This window comes from Canis lupus, chromosome 1 (assembly GCF_003254725.2).
Source record: "Canis lupus dingo isolate Sandy chromosome 1, ASM325472v2, whole genome shotgun sequence".
NCBI lineage: Eukaryota > Metazoa > Chordata > Mammalia > Carnivora > Canidae > Canis > Canis lupus.
This window is the reverse complement of record NC_064243.1, coordinates 89,187,827-89,206,389: the sequence shown is the minus strand read 5'-3', so window position 1 is coordinate 89,206,389 and position 18,563 is coordinate 89,187,827. Positions and strand designations below refer to the sequence as shown.

General features: G+C 38.3%; 1 protein-coding gene across 13 annotated transcripts in view; it reads left to right on the top strand.

The window, feature by feature from the left end:
- The window catches only part of ZNG1A (Zn regulated GTPase metalloprotein activator 1A), a 57,541-nt gene extending 39,667 nt beyond the window's left edge, over positions 1 to 17,874 (top strand). For 9 of the 13 annotated variants that reach the window (XM_035706996.2, XM_025423385.3, XM_025423384.3 and 6 more), the window contains 6 exons: positions 3,862 to 3,918; positions 7,525 to 7,576; positions 13,858 to 13,926; positions 14,029 to 14,094; positions 17,055 to 17,184; positions 17,569 to 17,874. In XM_035706996.2, the coding sequence (XP_035562889.1) occupies positions 3,862 to 3,918; positions 7,525 to 7,576; positions 13,858 to 13,926; positions 14,029 to 14,094; positions 17,055 to 17,184; positions 17,569 to 17,675 (481 nt within the window). In that variant the 3' untranslated portion in view covers positions 17,676 to 17,874. The remainder of the gene's footprint in view (positions 1 to 3,861; positions 3,919 to 7,524; positions 7,577 to 13,857; positions 13,927 to 14,028; positions 14,095 to 17,054; positions 17,185 to 17,568) is intronic. The other 4 variants (XM_049092355.1, XM_049092375.1, XM_049092351.1 and 1 more) reach the window with 1 other exon arrangement.
- Positions 17,875 to 18,563: the final 689 nt, after the last annotated feature.

Sequence of the window (18,563 nt, the reverse complement as noted above, 5' to 3'; positions counted from 1 at the left end):
AGAGCAACTTGAGCTTCCCAGTTTAGAAACTAGAGATCTTGTTTTTAACAATAATGTTTGAGGTCAATGATGGAAGTTTTGTTTTATTGTGTTTGGTTTTTTGTTTTTAAATTTTAATGCCTCAAGCATTTTGTGGTTGACAAACACTGATAGTGAAACTGACAATACTAAGACTGCTGTAAGCATATATAGAAAAGGCTTACCTTGAATATTTAAGTTGAGGAATAAGAGTCTTATTGGTAAGACTTAAGTTGACTTTGAAGCAAATGGAAGTTCTAATGGACCACATAGACTTAAGAAGGGGAAGGCAGTAACAGTGGCAGCTGGAAGATCAGAAGAAGGGCCATTCTTTTTTTTTTTTTTTTTTAACATTTATTTATTATTCTTGAGAGACAGAGAGAGGCGGAGACTCAGGCAGAGGGAGAAGCAGGCTTCTTGCAAGGAGCCCGCCAGATGTGGGACTGGATCCCGAATCCTGGGATCATGCGCTGAGCCGAAGCCAGACGCTCAACCACTGAGCCACCCAGGGGTCCCAAGAAGGGCCATTCTTACCTCTTCCTGACTCTTTTTTAATCTTAGATATTTCAGAGGACTGAACAGAGGAAAACCAAAATCCAGTTGTTCAGTAATATTAATTCAACAAACTACTTACTGGGCTTTCTCTTAGTTGTTAGGCATTTCTTGGCTTGTTGAGGATTTAAGCAATGGGTAAAGCAAAAACTGCCTTTGGAGTAGGTGATGAGTCATTTGGGGGAGACAGAAGTAAATAAACTCAATATATTAAATATAATTAATATAACATCAGTATTAATTGTGTAGGGTCCTATAAGAACCGGGAGATAAAGCAACAACTACCCAGGTCTTCTTGATGAAGATTCAGGACATTTTGAGAAGGTGATTATTGACCTGAGTCTTGAAGAATGAATAGGATTTTCCCAATGAATAAGAGTAGTGATGCTTTTTAGGCATAAGGAAGATTTTGTATTCCAGGGACCTGTGAGTATTTTAGAATGACTATAGCACATGGTATGTGGCAGAGAGAAAAAGACTGAAGAGATGGAGAACTTTCCACAAAAGATCTTGAACGCCATAATATATACTTTGGATTTTTTTTTTTCCTGTGGGCAACAAGGAGTTTAGTGAAAGATTTTAAAAGCAGAATGAGTCCTGGAGAAGGATTGAATATGATACAATTCTCCACCTAAAGCAGGAGCAGCTTCCATGAGGTAGTGATAGCAAGGATTTGGTAAAAGGTGGTTAGTTGAGTTTTGTAGATAGTGAGTTTGAGGTGCCACTGGGGAAGGTCTTCGGAAATCTGGTTCTGGAGTTCAGGAGTTAGCTATTGGATGGGTATGACAATTTGTAAATCTGGGATTGGCTGGTGGCCCCTGTTTAGGAGACTCATTGAACTTTGGAAAACTAATCTCAGAGTAGCAGCTAACCTCCCCTCCGCACCACATAAAAACTGATGGTAATCATCTTTTCGTTTTTATTTTTTTGTATTACTGTTCTGGAAATATCTGATATTTTTATCTCTAATGAAGGAAATTAAATATATTTCATGCCATAGGAATTAGTTTTTAATTGGATGAATGAAGGAATTTACTTTTCATGGTACTAGATTTTGGGCAGGTCCATGTTAACTCTAATCTGGAACTTTAGGCTGTTCCTGTTTTCCTCTCCATTTCAATCTGGTGAGATACAGTGAGAGATTGGTATTATTTTATTCTCTGTATGTGCTCGCTTTGGCAGCACATATATTCTCTGTAGATTTTTTTGCTCCTCCCCTCCAACACTGCTCTAGCACTCCCCATCCCCCAGTGGTCCCCGCAGTGGAGAGCTCCAGTCTGGTCCAGGTGGGAGCAGAGCTCCCCCAGCCCTATTCCAGCTCTTTCCCCATGTGTACAGAAAAGAGAGGCATGGACCCTGGCACCCCTAGCATCCCAGCTCTGCCACAGGAGCAAGGGCAGTGGCTACTTTGAGGCAGCTTCAGTGGAGGCTTATTCTCTAAATTTTAACAGATACAGATCTAGTGTTGATCCTGTGTGTTTTGGAAATATCAAAAGATTCTGAGTATCAAGCAGAATTATTTCTAAACTTGAGACATAGATTCTTAAGAACACTGTCAGAGTGAAACTGTTTATTTAAGAAATGTGTGTTTCAAAACTGACTTTCAGTATTCATACAGTTAGCCTGAATTTCGATATCCAGATGATTGGCAGGTGTACATTTTAAACTAGCTATTTCCTAAGGTAAAGGTGATAAACTTGGGGGAGAAGTTCATTCATTTGCATGTATCAGTATAAACATTTACTCAACTGTCATGGTGAAAATGGAAATATGTTTCATGTTAAGGCTTTGATCTCTTATGTAAGTTGGTATTTAAAAATGTCTTCATGGAACATTTACTTCTTTGATGATTTTCCTGATTCTTTTCATCTAGAATGTCCTGAATTTGAAGTGGTGTTATAGTTTATTAACATATAACTTTGGAGTGTTACTCTTTTAGTAAGATGGGAATATGTCTGCCTCATGCCAGGATAAGTATTCATGATCAAACAGTATTGTTGCTGCAGGCATGAATATATGGCAGACTGCTGAGAATCAGCAAAACAGGCAGAGCTGGTCACTCCTAAGTTACAGGAGGTGGTTTGGCTTACATGTTGGCATATTTTTAAAAATCTTGAATTTGATTAAGTTTTATTTTCCTTGTGACAGAAAAATGGCAAATTCTCGGAGTCTAATTTGGAGATTCATACTGCTCTCACTTTCTTGAAATATTCCTTCGTCGTAAACTTTGATTATAAAGGCTAAGGATCACTGTCCTCTGCTGTTTTACAGGCTCATGTAAATATTGGAACTTACTAGTCTTTGTACTTAAATCAAAAGTAAAGTTCTGTCTGTGATAGGATATTCTCCTCTGATTTGAATCACTGCTTTCCTAATAAAGCCATAATTACCTCTAAATAATTCCCATGGAAATAATATTTATTCAGATAGAGAACTAACTGGGATGTTGCAGTCTCTGCAACTCTGGCCTGAAGGAAATAAACCACATTCTTAGGATGTAGATTAGAGTCATAGAGTGAACATTTATACATTAGTTCCCTGACTCCTCATATTCTTAAAATATTACCTGTTATATCATGGAAGGGGGGAGGTGAAGTAAAAGAAATACAGACATTCCCAAAGAAAGGTGGTACTGTATTGCCACACTAGTTCAATTTGCTTTACTTCCTCCATTTCATCTTTTGAGCAATAAGCTGCTGCTTTGCAAAATTCCATTTCTATAACTGATTTTTTTGGGGGGAGGTGTAAAAATGTATTTGAAATCAAGCTTATAAATTTAGAGGATTGAAAAGAGAATTTAAAGTAAAAATATATGGGATCCCTGGGTGGCGCAGCGGTTTGGCGCCTGCCTTTGGCCCAGGGCGCGATCCTGGAGACCCGGGATCGAATCCCACATCAGGCTCCCGGTGCATGGAGCCTGCTTCTCCCTCTGCCTGTGTCTCTGCCTCTCTCTCTCTCTCTCTCTGTGACTATCATAAATAAATAAATTAATTTAAAAAAATAAAGTAAAAATATAAATATAAATAGCTTATTAAAGCAATGATCAAGTAATTTTCTGCCTTGACTTTATACTGTTTACTGTTTTTTTTTAATTTTATGAAGAAATTCTATTACAAAGTTTGACAAAAAGCTTTTTGTTCCTTGCTTGTCATTTTTATGTGTTTCCCAATATGATATATTGATTAAACTTTAGGTCTACATTTTTGGCAAAAGTCTTAGATTTTTTTCCTTGATTAATTGAATATTTTTCACAGAATTTCCCATTGTTAACACTGGATTTCTTCCTTTTAGAGTTGACCTCTCTAATGTATTAGATCTTCATGCCTTTGACAGCCTTTCTGGAATAAGGTATGTTTTCTGTATTTTGCTCACTTTTATTGTAATGTACTTTTTATTCCATAGTTATAGAAGTTACAGGAATGGTTTATACAGTTACACATTTTATTTAAATGTCTTATCATTCCTGTAGATCATTCCTAATGATTATGTTCTTGAAACTTATTAATTTGATGTTTAGAAATCATAATACATTTTCCTATAGAAATCGTAGTGTAAATGGTAGTTAATGTTAAGGATTAATTAATATGTCTACACCAACCACTGTGTGTAATACTTTATAAAAAAATGCATGAAATACATAAAAAATTTTTGGCTTGAGGTATTCCTACAGACTTCTTTTTTCTCCTAAGTGATGTATCACTTTCCTGTTTCTTTCCCTGGAGGAAATCTTTTTGATAAGGGACAGGAATGTGTTTCTTCCCTGGACATCAGTATCTTTTTGTTGTTGTTGTTGTTTTTAATAATCATCTTATTTTTAAGTGTACAACTCAGTAGTGTAAAGTATATTCACATTGTTGTGCAATAGTTCTACAGAACTTCTCATCTTGCCGACGTGAAACTCTGTAACTGTTGAATGACAGCTCTCCATGTTCAGCACCTGGCAACCACCAATCTATTATCTGTTTTTTTTTCTTTTTTTTAAAGATTTTACTTATTCATGAGAGACACACAGAGAGAGAGAGAGAGAGGCAGAGACACAGGCAGAGGGAGAACCAGGCCCCATGCAGGGAGCCTGACGTGGGACTCAATCCCAGGCCTCCAGGATCAGGCCCTGGGCTGAAGGTGGCGCTAAACTGCTGAGCCACCCGGGCTGCCCTCTATTATCTGTTTTTAAGAATTTGACTACTTTAGGGGTGTCTGGGTGGCTCAGTCAAGCAGCTGCCTTCAACTCAGGTCATGAACTTGGGGTTCTGGGATCAAACCCTGTGTTGGGCTCCCCTTTCAGCAGGGAGTCTGCTTCTCCTTCTCCCTCTGCCCCTCCCCACCACTTGTGTTCTCTCTTGCTCTCTTTGTCAAATAAAGAATTAAAAAAAAAAAAAAGAATCTAGATTCCTTATACCAGTGAAAGTTATGGCATTTGTTATATTGTAACTGGCTTATTTCACTTAATCCTCAAGGTTCATGTTGGAGCATGTGACAGGATTTCTTTCCTTTAATGCTAAATAATATCCCATCGTATGTACGTACCACATTTTCTTTATCCATCCATCCGTTGGTGAACATTTGGGTTGCTTCCACCTCTTGGCTGTTGTGAACAATGTTGCTGTGACGTGGGTGTGCAAATGTCTCTTTGAGATTTCTGCTTTCATGTATTTTTAATATTTGAAGCATGCCATACTATTATTCACAACAGCTGCACCATTTGAACTTGCCACCAGCAGCGTACAGGATTCCAGTTTTTCCACGGCCTGGCCAACACTCCAGTTGGTTTTGGTAGTAGCCATCCTCCTGAGTGTGAGGTGGCAGCTCATTGTGGTTATGCTTTGCATTTTTCTAATGGTTAGAGATCACGAACATCTTTTCATATGCTTAGTGGCCATTTGTAGATCATCATCTTTGGAGAAATGTCTATGCAAATACTGTATCCATTTTTTAATCAGGTGGTTTGTTGTTTTGGGCCGAGCTGGAGGAGTTTTATATATATATATATTCTAGGTATTACACCTTACCAGATATGTGATTTGGAAATATTTTCTCCCATTTCTTCTGAAGTAGTTGACACAAAAGCCTCACGTGAGAGTACCCTCACTATGCCCAGAGGAAAGGAACATCCTTACCTCTAAAGACTAAAGTACTCACGGAGGAATCTGAAAATACTGGTCTCTCTGAATATCCCCCAGTTTAACACTTGTTTCATACTCTGCCCCCTTGCATCTTTCCTCAGCCTTCCACTCTTCATCAAATGTAGCATAAAAACACTCAGGTTTAACCATTTCTTTGGTTTTTCATTTCTTTATGAAGGCTTCTTTGTGACATAAAATTTACATTAATAGGGGTATCTGACTGCCTCAGTCGGTTAAGTGTCTGACTCTTGTTTTGGCCCAGATCATGACCTCAGGGTCCTGGGATTCAGCCCTGTGTTGGGCTCCATGCTTGGCACTCAGCCGAGAGTCCACTTGGGATTCTCTCTCCCTCTCCCTTTGCTCCTCTCCCCTGCACGTTCTCTCTTTCTCTCTCTAAAATAATATATTTTTTAAAAAACTTAAATTAATAAACTTGTACACTTTTCTCCTGTTAATCGTTCTAATTTTCACACCCAGCCAGGCATCTAAGAGGGTTGAAGAAAACTTTTCCTTCCTTGCACAAGTTGTTGGCAGTTATTTTTAACAACATTAAATATTGAACATGAGAGAGTGTGTGATTTTTCAAACATTTTCTAAGATAATCTCATCCCACACTTGCTTAAAAACAGTGGTAATGCATTGGTGACACTTAAAGAAGTATCTACTTATGTGATGCCCTCTCTGGCTCAGGCCTGTGCATAACTTTTCATTGTGCTCAGTTGCTAAAATGGAGACTCCTTTCCTGAGCAACCAGCTGGGAAGGATTTAATTTGACACTTTCTCTACTAAGACCCCCTCCAGTGAGGCTCATTTCCCTCCAGCAGTTCCTACAATCCTCTTCTCTTTTCTAAACTCCCTGTTACTAATTTACCCCTCACTGTTCTGCAAAGCAAAACATCTGCAAGGTTTTAAGTCCTTTTCCTCCTCTCAGCCTTTACCACCATCAGTGTCCAAATGTGTGCTACAGTTGTTAAGGGTATAACTTGTGCCATATTGATCTTCTTGTTCTTTTTCATATCAAAACAGTACATTTTTAAGATTCTTTTTGTTTTCGCTCACTGGCACCTGACCCGAAACTTATATTTGTGGATACTACTTATTTCCTAATAAGTAGATATGTTTAAGGGAAAACATCGATAAAGGAAAAAATACACTCTTCTAACTTTCTTTGGGTACTAGCATTATTTTCACATTAGGAAGCAGGGGGCATGTTGAGGAAATTTGTATGTGTATTTTTCTAGACCAGTAATAGATCTGTTGGAATTGAAAAGAAATGTGCTGACATATTTAACCACACAAAATCATGTTGCTGAAGATTAGTTTTTTCTGTATTGTGCGTATATTATGCATGTGAACTTATGTACATTTTTTATTGAAGTGTAACAAACAATGTTTTATTTTCAGATGTACAAAATAGTGAATTGAGAATTCTGTATCTTACTTAGTGCTCACTTTCGTAAATGTGGTCACCATACAATGTTACTACACTATTATTGACTATATTTTCTGCTTTTCACCTTTGAATTATTTATTTTGTAACTGGAAGTTTGTACATCTTAGTCCCCTTCACTTCTCCCGTGCCCCATTCCCCTCCCCTCTGGCAACCACCAATATTCTTGCGTGTTTGTTAAATGTGTACACATCATCAGGAAAAATCTTTAAACAATCTGCTAGTTTTTTGCTATAGAATACGTTAAACAGTATGTAAAATTGGAACTGTATAATTGAGTTGTGGAAACTCTCTTCTTTTATGTAGTTCTGTATTCTAAGTAACGTAGAAGGTTAAATCGGAAGTATATTGATCTCTGAATTTATAATCAGTTGTTTTTAGTTTGCAGAAAAAACTTCAGCATGTGCCAACAACACAGCCTCACCTTGATCAGGTAAAAAACATCTTTAAAGAATTTTAAGCATTTAAAAAAATAAATTGGTTCTTTTAGCATTGTTTTATTTGAGACTTGCTAAAAAATATTTTTGAACTGTGTTCTAATTTTTAGAATATGAGTGCTTTTGAGGTAATCTCATTTAGCTTCTTAAAGTCTAACAGGAATTCATCAAACCAGAGTTTTTTAGAATCTTAAGAAATCATCCTTGCTAGCTTCTCCATTCAACAGGTCATTCAGCAGAGTTAATCAGTTCTTGTGAGAAATCACCACTTAAAAGCAGTCTGGGAGTTCTATATGCAGCCTATTTTTAACTATGTTGAACTAACAGATTAAGGGAAAGTCTGGTAAAAGCATCTACTGCTTAAATAAAAATTGACTTTGAGTTTCACCTGCAGCTAGCGCTGAAAACCTGACTCCCTCAGGTGTCCTTTATTTAGGAGCTCTCAAACTGTACTCCCTGAGGTAAATATTGAAGCTACTAGGAACAAACAAAAAAAAACATGTTTTCACTGTACTCGTCTTTCTTTTAAGCAAGTCATAGACGGTGGAGGTTTCAGGTACTTTCTTTGTTCTATTTAAACATGGTGAGAGCAAGGGGGCCTGTGAGTGAGTGGTGTCTGGTCTTCCCTCCTCTGGAAACCACCACTCAGTCTTTGAAGGATTACTTTTTATGATGGGGCCACTTTTTTGTTTGTCTTCATTCTGGCTCGTATTTATAAGGACCTATACTACCGTGTTTGTGCCACTCTTCCTCTCAGAAACTTAATAAAATATTCATCTTTGGAATTCTTAAAATGAGTGAATGAGAGAAATACAATTCTCTGGTGGTAGAATTTTTGGGAAAAACCAACTGTTTACTCAGCAGTAGTCCTAAAGATGAACCAGAAACGTATTCTTATGGACTTTCCAGGTGAGGGACATCACACTAGGAGTCATAGGTGTAAAAGATGAAGAATGTAGTAGTCTCTTTCAAGAATCTTTATAACTGCTAGTGTCCATATCTGTGGTATCTTGCACATACCCTGTCATGGCATTGATAATGCCTTGTAGTTTGGGTTGAAATGCTTTTTTCCTTGTAGTAATCTGTGTACTCCTTAAATGTGGATTCCTCAGTGCTTAGCACAGGGCATGGTGTGTGGTGCTGCTCAGTGAATATTTGTTCTAAGAATGAAAAGCTGTGATTCTCAAATGGGGAACATCAGAGTCACTTGTGGAACTTTAAAAAAATATATATTGGATGCTCTCAGTAGTCCCCACCTGTCATATATGCTGGAGTGGGGCCTGGGTATGTGCAAATTAAAATGTATGTACATTTTTAACATTTTATTACAGAAATTTCCAAAGATATACAAAAGTACAGAGAATAGCAAAAGGAACCTAGTTGCGGTGGCTGTCGGCTTTTTGCTGATTTTATTTCCTCTGCTCCACATTTCTTCTGGTGGAGTATTTTTTAAACAGAAAATTTCAAATATACATAAAAGTAGAATAGTATAATAAAACTGCAAGTGCTCTTGCCCTTGCTGGAGTGTATTAAAACAAACCCCAGACAGTGTGTTATTTCACCAGTAAGTAGGGCATGTCTTTTTTTTTTTTTTTTTTTTTTTTAAAGACTCTGCAGGAGATTCCGATGCACTCACCTGCTTTAGATCAATAAGAAAGTGTGGAATATAATACTGCAGACAAAGGACTGTGGGTTTCAGGGGAATGATGGTCTTCTTTGGTTTAGTGGGTCTGAGACTTTATGAAAGATAGTTGGTTTTATTTATTTATTTTTAAAGTACAGTAAAGCTTACAAGTTTTTAGCATACAAGTCAGCGTGTCTTTACATATATTTGTGCCTGTGTATCGGTTCATCTGCACACATGAACACCTATCTCTGTAATTCCCTCTTAGATGGAGATACAGATTTCCACAATTGTTAAGGGAGTTCTCTTGTGTCTCTTTCCAATTAGCAGCACTCTTTGCAAAGATGCAACTGCTATTCTGAGTAAAACATCAAAACATAGCCTTAGACCAGGAGGTTTTTGTTTGGAAGAAAGGAAAGAGAAATCCAAATTTTTGAAATTGGAAAAGTGAGAATACTCTAGAAGAGGACCCTTGTGTAGAAATCTTGGTGGATGTTTAGTATTTGAATCCTGAACTCAGGTGTTGGTCTTTGATGTGCTGATGTGCGGGGCAAGCAGAATTCATGCTGTGCTGTCCCACAGCGTCAGGTAAGCAGGATTGGAGCTGACATCAGGAGACCAAGCAGGAGGATGCCCTGTGACAAGAGCCTGCACTGTGTGGGTCACAGGGGGAATAGAAATGGGATAAATCGAGGGCTGATTCACAGGTAGACTTGCCTGAATAGCCTTACTGACTGATGCTGGGGCAGAAAGATGGGAGAAGTGCTGGGAAACAAGCCTGCTTGGCTGGAGAGGCTGAGGCCTAGAGAAACCTGGAAGGCACATTGATTTGGAGAAGGATACCAGACTTTCAGCTTCATACTTGGTGGCAGAGTATCACAGTAGAAATGACCCATGTAGAGTTTCACATTTGGGGTTGAACATGTTACTTCCAGAGAAAGAAAATAGGCAGAAGTTGTTGCATGTTAGATATTGTTTGCCAAAGAGTAGGACACCAAGGGAAATATCCTGGGAGATTAAAAAAAAAAAAAAAACAGACAAGAAAACTAAAAGTTTGGAGTTATTCCTAAATTTTATTTTAGGGGTAGTACCTTATTTTATTTTTATTTTTTTCTGACTGATTGCTTTGGTATTTTGCTTCTTCCTGTGTCTGGGGAAAGGAGAGTTAATTTTAGATTCAAAACAACTGGGAAAAAAAGAAAAAAAAAAAAAACAACTGGGAAAAAGTCTGATATGGGTAATACCTAAGATATAGTACGTATGTTATTAAGGTTTTATTCCTGAATCCTCTGTAATGCAGCTCTCTAGCTTTCATGGACTCCTTGTTTTCCTCCCTATAAGGAGGACCCAGGGTTGTAGGGTGAGAAGGTGAAAAAACTCAAATGGCAGTCTGTGCATAGTTTATTAAATTAAGAATTATGAGTTGTGACCCTCATCTTCTGCACTGGGAGTTTGCAGATTTCATCTTTAAGGTTTGTCTACTGTGTGAAGAGTGTATTGGTGCAGAAAAACATCTAGTTCTAAAATGTGTATCTCACTCCTTGAGCCCCCTGATACATTGTCATAATTTTTAAAACCCATTTAATCTCATACTGGAGTTAATTGTACCCCTTAGAAATATTGTCATATCTCTAACCTGCCAAAAGCAATGTCATTCCCAGTAAGAATTCTTTAAGCTAGGATAAAGCAGTATTGAGTTCCATGTTGAGACCTTTCCAATATTAAAACCCAAGTTATCCAACTGAATAAAATACATTTTAAGCAGTTTTTTTTTAAGGTTTTATTTTTTTATTCATGAGAGACACACAGAGAGAGGCACAGACACAGGCAGAGGGAGAAGCAGGCCCCATGCAGGGAGCCTGACATGGGACTCGATCCCAGGTCCCCAGGATCACGCCCCAGGCCGAAGGTGTCGCTAAACCACTAAGCCACCTAGGTTGCCCATTTTAAGCAGTTTGAAAGGTTGAATTGCTACGGTCTTTTGAAAATGACAAATTATGGGTGTTTTACTATATATTTTGATATGTTATATAATTGCTGTACATTTTGATGTGGACTTTTAGGTATTTGTAGTGATTGTTTTAAGAGGGAAAGAAAACTATTTAAATGCATACTATTAAACTTATAAAACAAATAGTTTAAAAGCAGAGTGTGTTTATTTAGATTTAAAAATAAGTGCTTTAAAAAAATTATGGCGGCCAGCCCCCGTGGCTTAGTGGTTTAGTGCCACCTTCAGCCCAGGGCGTGATCCTGGAGACCTGGGATCGAGTCCCACGTCGGGCTTCCTGCACGGAGCCTGCTTCTCCCTCTGCCTGTGTCTCTGCCTCTCTCTCTCTCTCTCTGTCTCTAATAAATAAATCTTTTAAAAAAAGATTATGGCAAAAAAAAAAAAAAGATTATGGCAAACACATGTGACCTACCCTCTTGATAAATTTTTTTTTTAAGATTTTATTTATTCATGAGAGACACATACAGAGAGAGAGAGAGAGAAGCAGAGACACAGGCAGAGGGAGAAGTAGGCTCCGTGCAGGGAGCCCGACGTGGGACTCGATCCCGGGTCTCCAGGATCATGCCCTGGACTGAAGGCAGCGCTAAACCGCTGAGCCACCTGGGCTGCCCGGGATCCCTGCTCTTGATAAATGTTTAAGTACGGTATCATTAGCTGATACTCTCTGCGTAGTCTTGTACAGCAGATCTCTAGGACTTTTTCATCTTGCATGACTGAAACTGTGTTCATTGGACAGCAGCTCCCCATTTCCCTCACCACCTAACCCTGGCAACCACCCTTCTACTTTTTACTTCTGTAAGTTTGACCATGTAGATACCTCGCTTAAGTGGAATCATGCAGTATTTGTCCTTCTGTGACTGGCTTACATCACTTAGCATGGTGTCCTCAAGGCTCATCCATGTTTGTAGCACATGGGCAGAATTTCCTTTTCTTTAAGATGAATAATGGTTCACTAATATGCCACATGTTAGTACCAAACTATTATACTACATTGTCTTTATCCGTCTGTTAGTGTTATACTGTTTCCATCTCTTGGCTATGGTGACAAAATAAGTACTTTTAAAAAGCTGACATTTTATTTATTTATTTATTTATTTTAATTTTTATTTATTTATGATAGTCACAGAGAGAGAGAGAGGCAGAGACATAGGCAGAGGGAGAAGCAGGCTCCATGCACCGGGAGCCCGACGTGGGATTCGATCCCGGGTCTCCAGGATCGCGCCCTGGGCCAAAGGCAGGTGCCAAACCGCTGCGCCACCCAGGGATCCCAAAAAAAAAGCTGACATTTTAAAGTCGATTTTAGTTGGCTTTCATGTCTCACAAGAAAGTGCTTTCTGCTTTTCCTGTTGCTAGCAACAGTGGAGACTAAATGTCAGTATATTTTGTCCTTAGATTGGTCTTTAGTACTGACGTTTTGCAGTCCTATATGTTTGGATAAAAAACAACTTGGTCTTTTCATATTCTCTGCTATAAGCCTGTCTGCTGGGGCACCTGAGTGGCTCAGCAGTTGAGCATCTGCCTTTGGCTCAGGGCATGAGCCCAGGGTCCTGGGATTGAGTCCTGCATCAGGCTCCCTGCAGGGAGCCTGCTTCTCCCTCTGCCTATGTCTCTGCCTCTCTCTGTGTGTCTCTCATGAATAAATAAATGAAATCTTAAAAAAAAAAAAAAAAAAAAAAGCCTTGTGCTTTTCTGTTTGTGAATAAAATTGCCGTTAATATATGAAGTTTTAAGAAATTATTGAAAGCCGTGCTTTACTATGTTTCTCCTTCCTGTTCTAAAGCTTGGCTTGAGCATCTTATCCTAATTATTCAAGGGGGGGGGGTTCTGTTATCATCATCTTATGTTTAGCCCTTGTGTATTTTCATCATTAAGTTGAAATTTTGGTTACAGGAACAAATGGAGCTTTGGATTTTAGTTATGTGACCAGCTACAGAAAATTTTGAGCTTCTGGTTCCTTAGAGTGGACAGTGAGATATTTATCAGGAGCAGGAGGAAAAATAAATCTCAGCGTTAACATTCTAAATGATGTCAACCTTCTCAAACCAAAGGTGACATTCTACTCTTATTCTCATCTCCAGATACTCTTTTTCCCTTTGGCACATGCTTGGTCAGAGATAAGCTGAATTTTTCCTTTGTATTTTTTCCAGAGAACAGAATTATACTTTTGTTTTTGAGTTTCCCAGCTCTAAGTAGTTTAATTTTTCTAAGCCTTATTCCCCCCCAATTTATAAAAGGAAAGTAATTCTCTTTATTCCATAGGATTGTTGTCACAGAGTAAATGAAAAGATGAAGTGACCCAGGCAATAGTACCTGGCTTGGTAGATAGTCAAGTACACTGTAGATACTACCTTCCCACTTAGTGCTGAGAGTCCTGGAAGGAATGAATTAAACCATGAATATCCTTTCATAAAAGTTTCTGTTTAAATATGAACCCACTGATCACCTCTGCAGAATACTAAAAATGGAATTACTGCCACTAGAACTCAGCGAGATAGTGAAAAAGATAGACCCACTATAGTTGTTAGGCAGCATACATGTTCATGAATGTATTCCTTACTTTTGTCTTAAAATGTACCAACATTGCTATAAAATATGTCAACATTACTATTAAAAAAAAACATGATTGATTATCTCTTGATTTCTAGAGCATTATTACGGTGACATTTGAAGTACCAGGAAATGCAAAGGAAGAAAGTCTGAATGTATTTATTCAGGTGAATGCAGTATTTAACTGATAATGATTTGCCACCTGTTGTGTTACATGGTGGTTGCTGGCAGCAATGGTTAGTCTTATTAAAATATGTCACTTGATGCAGAATCTTCTGTGGGAGAAGAATATAAGAAACAAGGATGATGACTGCATGGAGGTCATACGGCTAAAGGTACAGTGTTCAGTCTCTACCTTTATACTTTTGGACAAAGGCCCTTTCCTTTCCTGACTGTTAAACTGTATTTAAACACAAGCACTGGTTTTAGAACAAATAACTTTTGTTTGTTTTCATTTTTCTTATTTCCATTGCTGAAAAGAAGCTTTGAAAATCACTGTGTAAAGCGTGGTTTATTTGCATAGCTTCATTTAGTGTTGCAGCTAAAACAACCTGTGTGCTTTGAAACATCACCTCCTGTTTTCTCCTCCCAAGTGTTCTGAGCAGCTATGTGGCTGATGAGCTTGACTTGCTGGAACTCCTTTCCTTGGCACGTAGCATGGTCAGTTAGAGAAAACTGAATGAACATCTTTGTTGTTGTTGTTAGGGAACAGTGGGGAGGGAGAGATTGGGAAGGAGACAGAATTTTAAGCAGGTTCTGTCCCCAGTGTGAGCCCCATGTGGGGCTCAGTCTCACGACCCTGAGATCATGACCTGAGCTGAAATCAAGAGTCAGACACTTAACCAACTGAGCCACCCAGGCGCCCTTTGAATATTTTTTTCATTTAATTTTCCAAGAGAGCTTCATTAACAGAGAAATAACATCAGAAATCTTGCTGCAGCTAAATCTGTGTTGCTTGGTGCATTTAGCAGACACTAAACAGTTATCATACTATAAAGAGTTAGAGAAGACTGGAATTCTTGCTCTGTGTTTGGAAACCCACTCGTGTTACTTGGTGTTTGGGTATTTATGTCACGGAAAGTTTTTCTGAGGGGGCAATGGTTCTAGTTGTGTGCTTAACCGATCAGTAGTCATTTGTCTACTCTCGTTTCCAGAAGTATGCATGAAGTTTTTATTCTTACTATTTGTTGTTATTACTATTAGTAACGGGATTTTCCAGTTAGCTAACTCACGGGGGTCATAGAATGACAAAGTGACTGTCGAGAAGCCATCCAGGTTTAGATTTCTTTACTTCCTGTGCTGGCTCTGCCTGGGATCCTGTTCAGAGCAACGTGGGTGACACTCAGTCTGTTCACAGGTCATTCCCACCCAGAGGAACTAAGCGTGATCCTACTGCTGCTTTAATGACTGGAGCACCATCCATATCCCATGATCCTAAACTGAGAGATTGTATTTCATTCTGTAACTGCTTTTATCTCCTGCTATTGAATGGGGTACTCAGTACAAAAGCAGCCCATTGGGCATTTATATGAATGCTACCACGAAGTCCTCCACACAGAGTTCAGTGGTTCCTCCTGCACCATCCCAGCGTGACAGTTTGTCTGCAGTCGTCTGTCCTCCTTGGTTCTTCCCTTGGCCTTCCTCTATCACAACAACACTGGGAGATCTGGGGCAACACAGCCTTCACCTTCATAGACTTCCTTCTTTTCTGGCTACAAAATGTTAGTGTGCTAATGATAAACATGTTTAAAATGTTCACTCAGGTAATAGCTAACACTTCCAAGTCTTTATACAAGTAATAGAAAATTGATGTTTAGATCATTCTTTCTGAGGAGTTATTACATATTCAGATTTTAAAAGCAGAAATCAAATCATACTGTACACTCTAATACAATGCTGTATGTCAATTTTATCAGTAAAACTAGAAAAAAAAAAGAAAACAGAAGTGGGCAAAGGAAAACAGGAAGAACATATACCTAAAATACATGGTTATGTGCAGGCGTGACTATGAGTCATTTGTCTCTTATTGTTTTTGCAATGTCTATATTAATTTTTTTTAATTTTATTTATTTATTTATTCAGGACAGACACAGGGAGAGAGGCAGAGACACAGGCAGTGGAAGAAGCAGGGAGCCCGATGCGTGACTCAATCCTGGGACTCTAGGATCACACCCTGGGCTGAAGGCAGGCGCCAAACCGCTGAGCCACCCAGGGATTCCCTCTATATTATTCCCTCTATATATATTATATTCCGTCTATATATATTATATTCCCTCTATATATATTATATTATATTTGTTATAACAAATATGATAAACATTATTTTAGAGAAATTTTCTCCTCTGAGGGACCAGTTTATGAGATAATTCATTTCTCATTTTGGCATATCAATTAAAAAAATGAACTTTATCCAGATTGTTTCCTTTCCTTTATACCGTCATTCCCTGCACTGCTCATTGCAACCCAGTCAAAATTATCACCGGAGTCCTTTCTTTAATACCTCAAATTTTCCCACTAAAACTGTGAAACAAGGATAAAATCCTTAGAAACATCAATAGAATTAGATTCATATTTGGGCACCCCTGGTGGCTCAGCGGTTTAGCGCTGCTTTCAGCCCAGGGCGTGATCCTGGAGACCTGGGATCGAGTCCCATGTGGTGCTCCCTATAAGGAGCCTGCTTCTCCCTCTGCCTGTGTCTCTGCCTCTCTCTCTTTCTCTCTCTCTATGTCTCTCATGAATAAATAAATAAAATCTTTAAAAAAAAAAAGGAATTAAATGCATATTTTATCATTTGGTTGTTTCAGTTTTTTTATTGTAATGCTGAAAGGACAGCCTAACATATTAATTTTATCATTAGAAAAAGGGACTTTTGCACACTTTTTTTTTTTTTTTTTTTTTTTTTTTTACAAAATTGGAGGTTTTAGGAGCACCTGGGTGGCTGAGTTTGTTAAGCGGCTGCCTCCAGCTCAGGTCATGATCTCAGGGTCCTGGGATGGAGCCCTGCATTGGGCTCCCTGGTTGGTGGGGAGTCTGCTTCTCCCCCTCCCTCTGCTGCTCCCCCTGCTCATGCTCTTTCTCTCACTCCCTCTCACTTTCTCAGATAAATCAATAAAAAATAAAAGTTAGAAGCTTTAAGAAACTCTTTCTATAATGCACAAATAACTGGATTCAAGTAATTTTAACAGCATCTTCATGGGTTTGTCTTTAAAATGGAATAGGAATAATCCATAACACTGATGCTCAGTTTCTGCTTTAAATTTGAACTGAGGCTGATTGATCCCTCTCCTCTGAGCAGGGGCTGGTGTCGATCAAAGACAAAGCAAAGCAGGTGATTGTCCAGGGTGTCCATGAGCTCTATGATCTGGAGGAGACTCCACTGAGCTGGAAAGATGACACCGAGAGAACAAATCGATTGGTTCTTATTGGTAAGTGACAGTTAAATTTCTAAAGGAAAGTAAAATGTATATTTGAAAGTGATATAATATGCTACTTAACCAGTATTAACCAATCTCAACCCCTTTGTCAACCTAACTAAGCCTGTGGTGAATGTATTTGTCTTCATGATGTGATAATATTCATAAGAACTTGTTAGAGGTTTTGTTCTTCTTCAAATTTAGGAAAGTAATTAAAATGCCAATTTGGTTCTAGGGACTTACCTAGAAGTAGGAAGTTAAGGGAAAGAATCACTAATTATTTAGCTTGTGTAAATTTCTGAAGATTATCAAGCCGTTAATGATTTGGAATTGATAGGCAAACTGTCATCTTTAATAAGCATAATATAATCACACCATGTTTTATTCTGTTTGCAGGCAGGAATTTAGATAAGGAGATCCTAAGGCAACTGTTTGTAGCTACTGTGACTGAAGCAGAGAAGCGGTGGACAACACATTTCAAAGAAGATCAAGTTTGCCTATAACATTAGAAGCATCACAGAAATTAGGTGATAAATCAGGAGTAAGTTTCCTACTGAGTGTATTTCAAGCATTTCTTCTATGTATTTCTTCTGCTGTGGATTCCAGTGTACTTTAAAATAGTGTTTATTTTATGGAACACATAAGATGTAGTAAGTACTTCAAACATTTGACATTCATACAATAAAATTAATGTCTTCTGAATTGCTTTTTATTTTGTTTTTTGTTGTTGTTGTTGTTTGTTTGTTTGTTTGTTTGAGAGTATGTGGGAGGTGTGCATGTGGGGGAAGGAGAGAATCCTAAGCAGGCTCCATGCTTCACACAGAGCCTGACCTAGGGCTTGATCCCACAACCCTGAGATCATGACCTGAGCCAGAATCAAGAGACAGACACTCAACCCACTGAGCCACCCCAGACACCCAGAGTTTTGTTTTTGTTTTTGTTTTTTTTAATAGATATTTCACAAAATATTTGTCAGAATTACTTTGGGACTTCCATATGCTAAACTTTTCACCCATGGAAGTTATTTATAATCTTTTTTTTTTTTTAACATTTTTATTTATTTATTCATGAGAGACACAGAAAGAGAGAGACAGAGACGTAGGCAGAGGAGAAGCAGGCTCTATGCAGAGAGCCTGATGTGGGACTCAATCCTGGGACTCCAGGATTAGGCCCTGAGCTAAAGGCAGATGCTCAACCACTGAGCCACCCAGGCATCCCTATAATCTTGATGATAAAACTTACTTTCACACTGTAACTTTTTCCCTTAGAACAACACTTACACTGATGATATAGGTATGATTTTTTTACTGTTATTAACAAAAACTTTTTTTTTTTAAGATTTTACTTATTTATCTATTAGAGACACAGAGAGAGACAGAGAGGCAGAAACA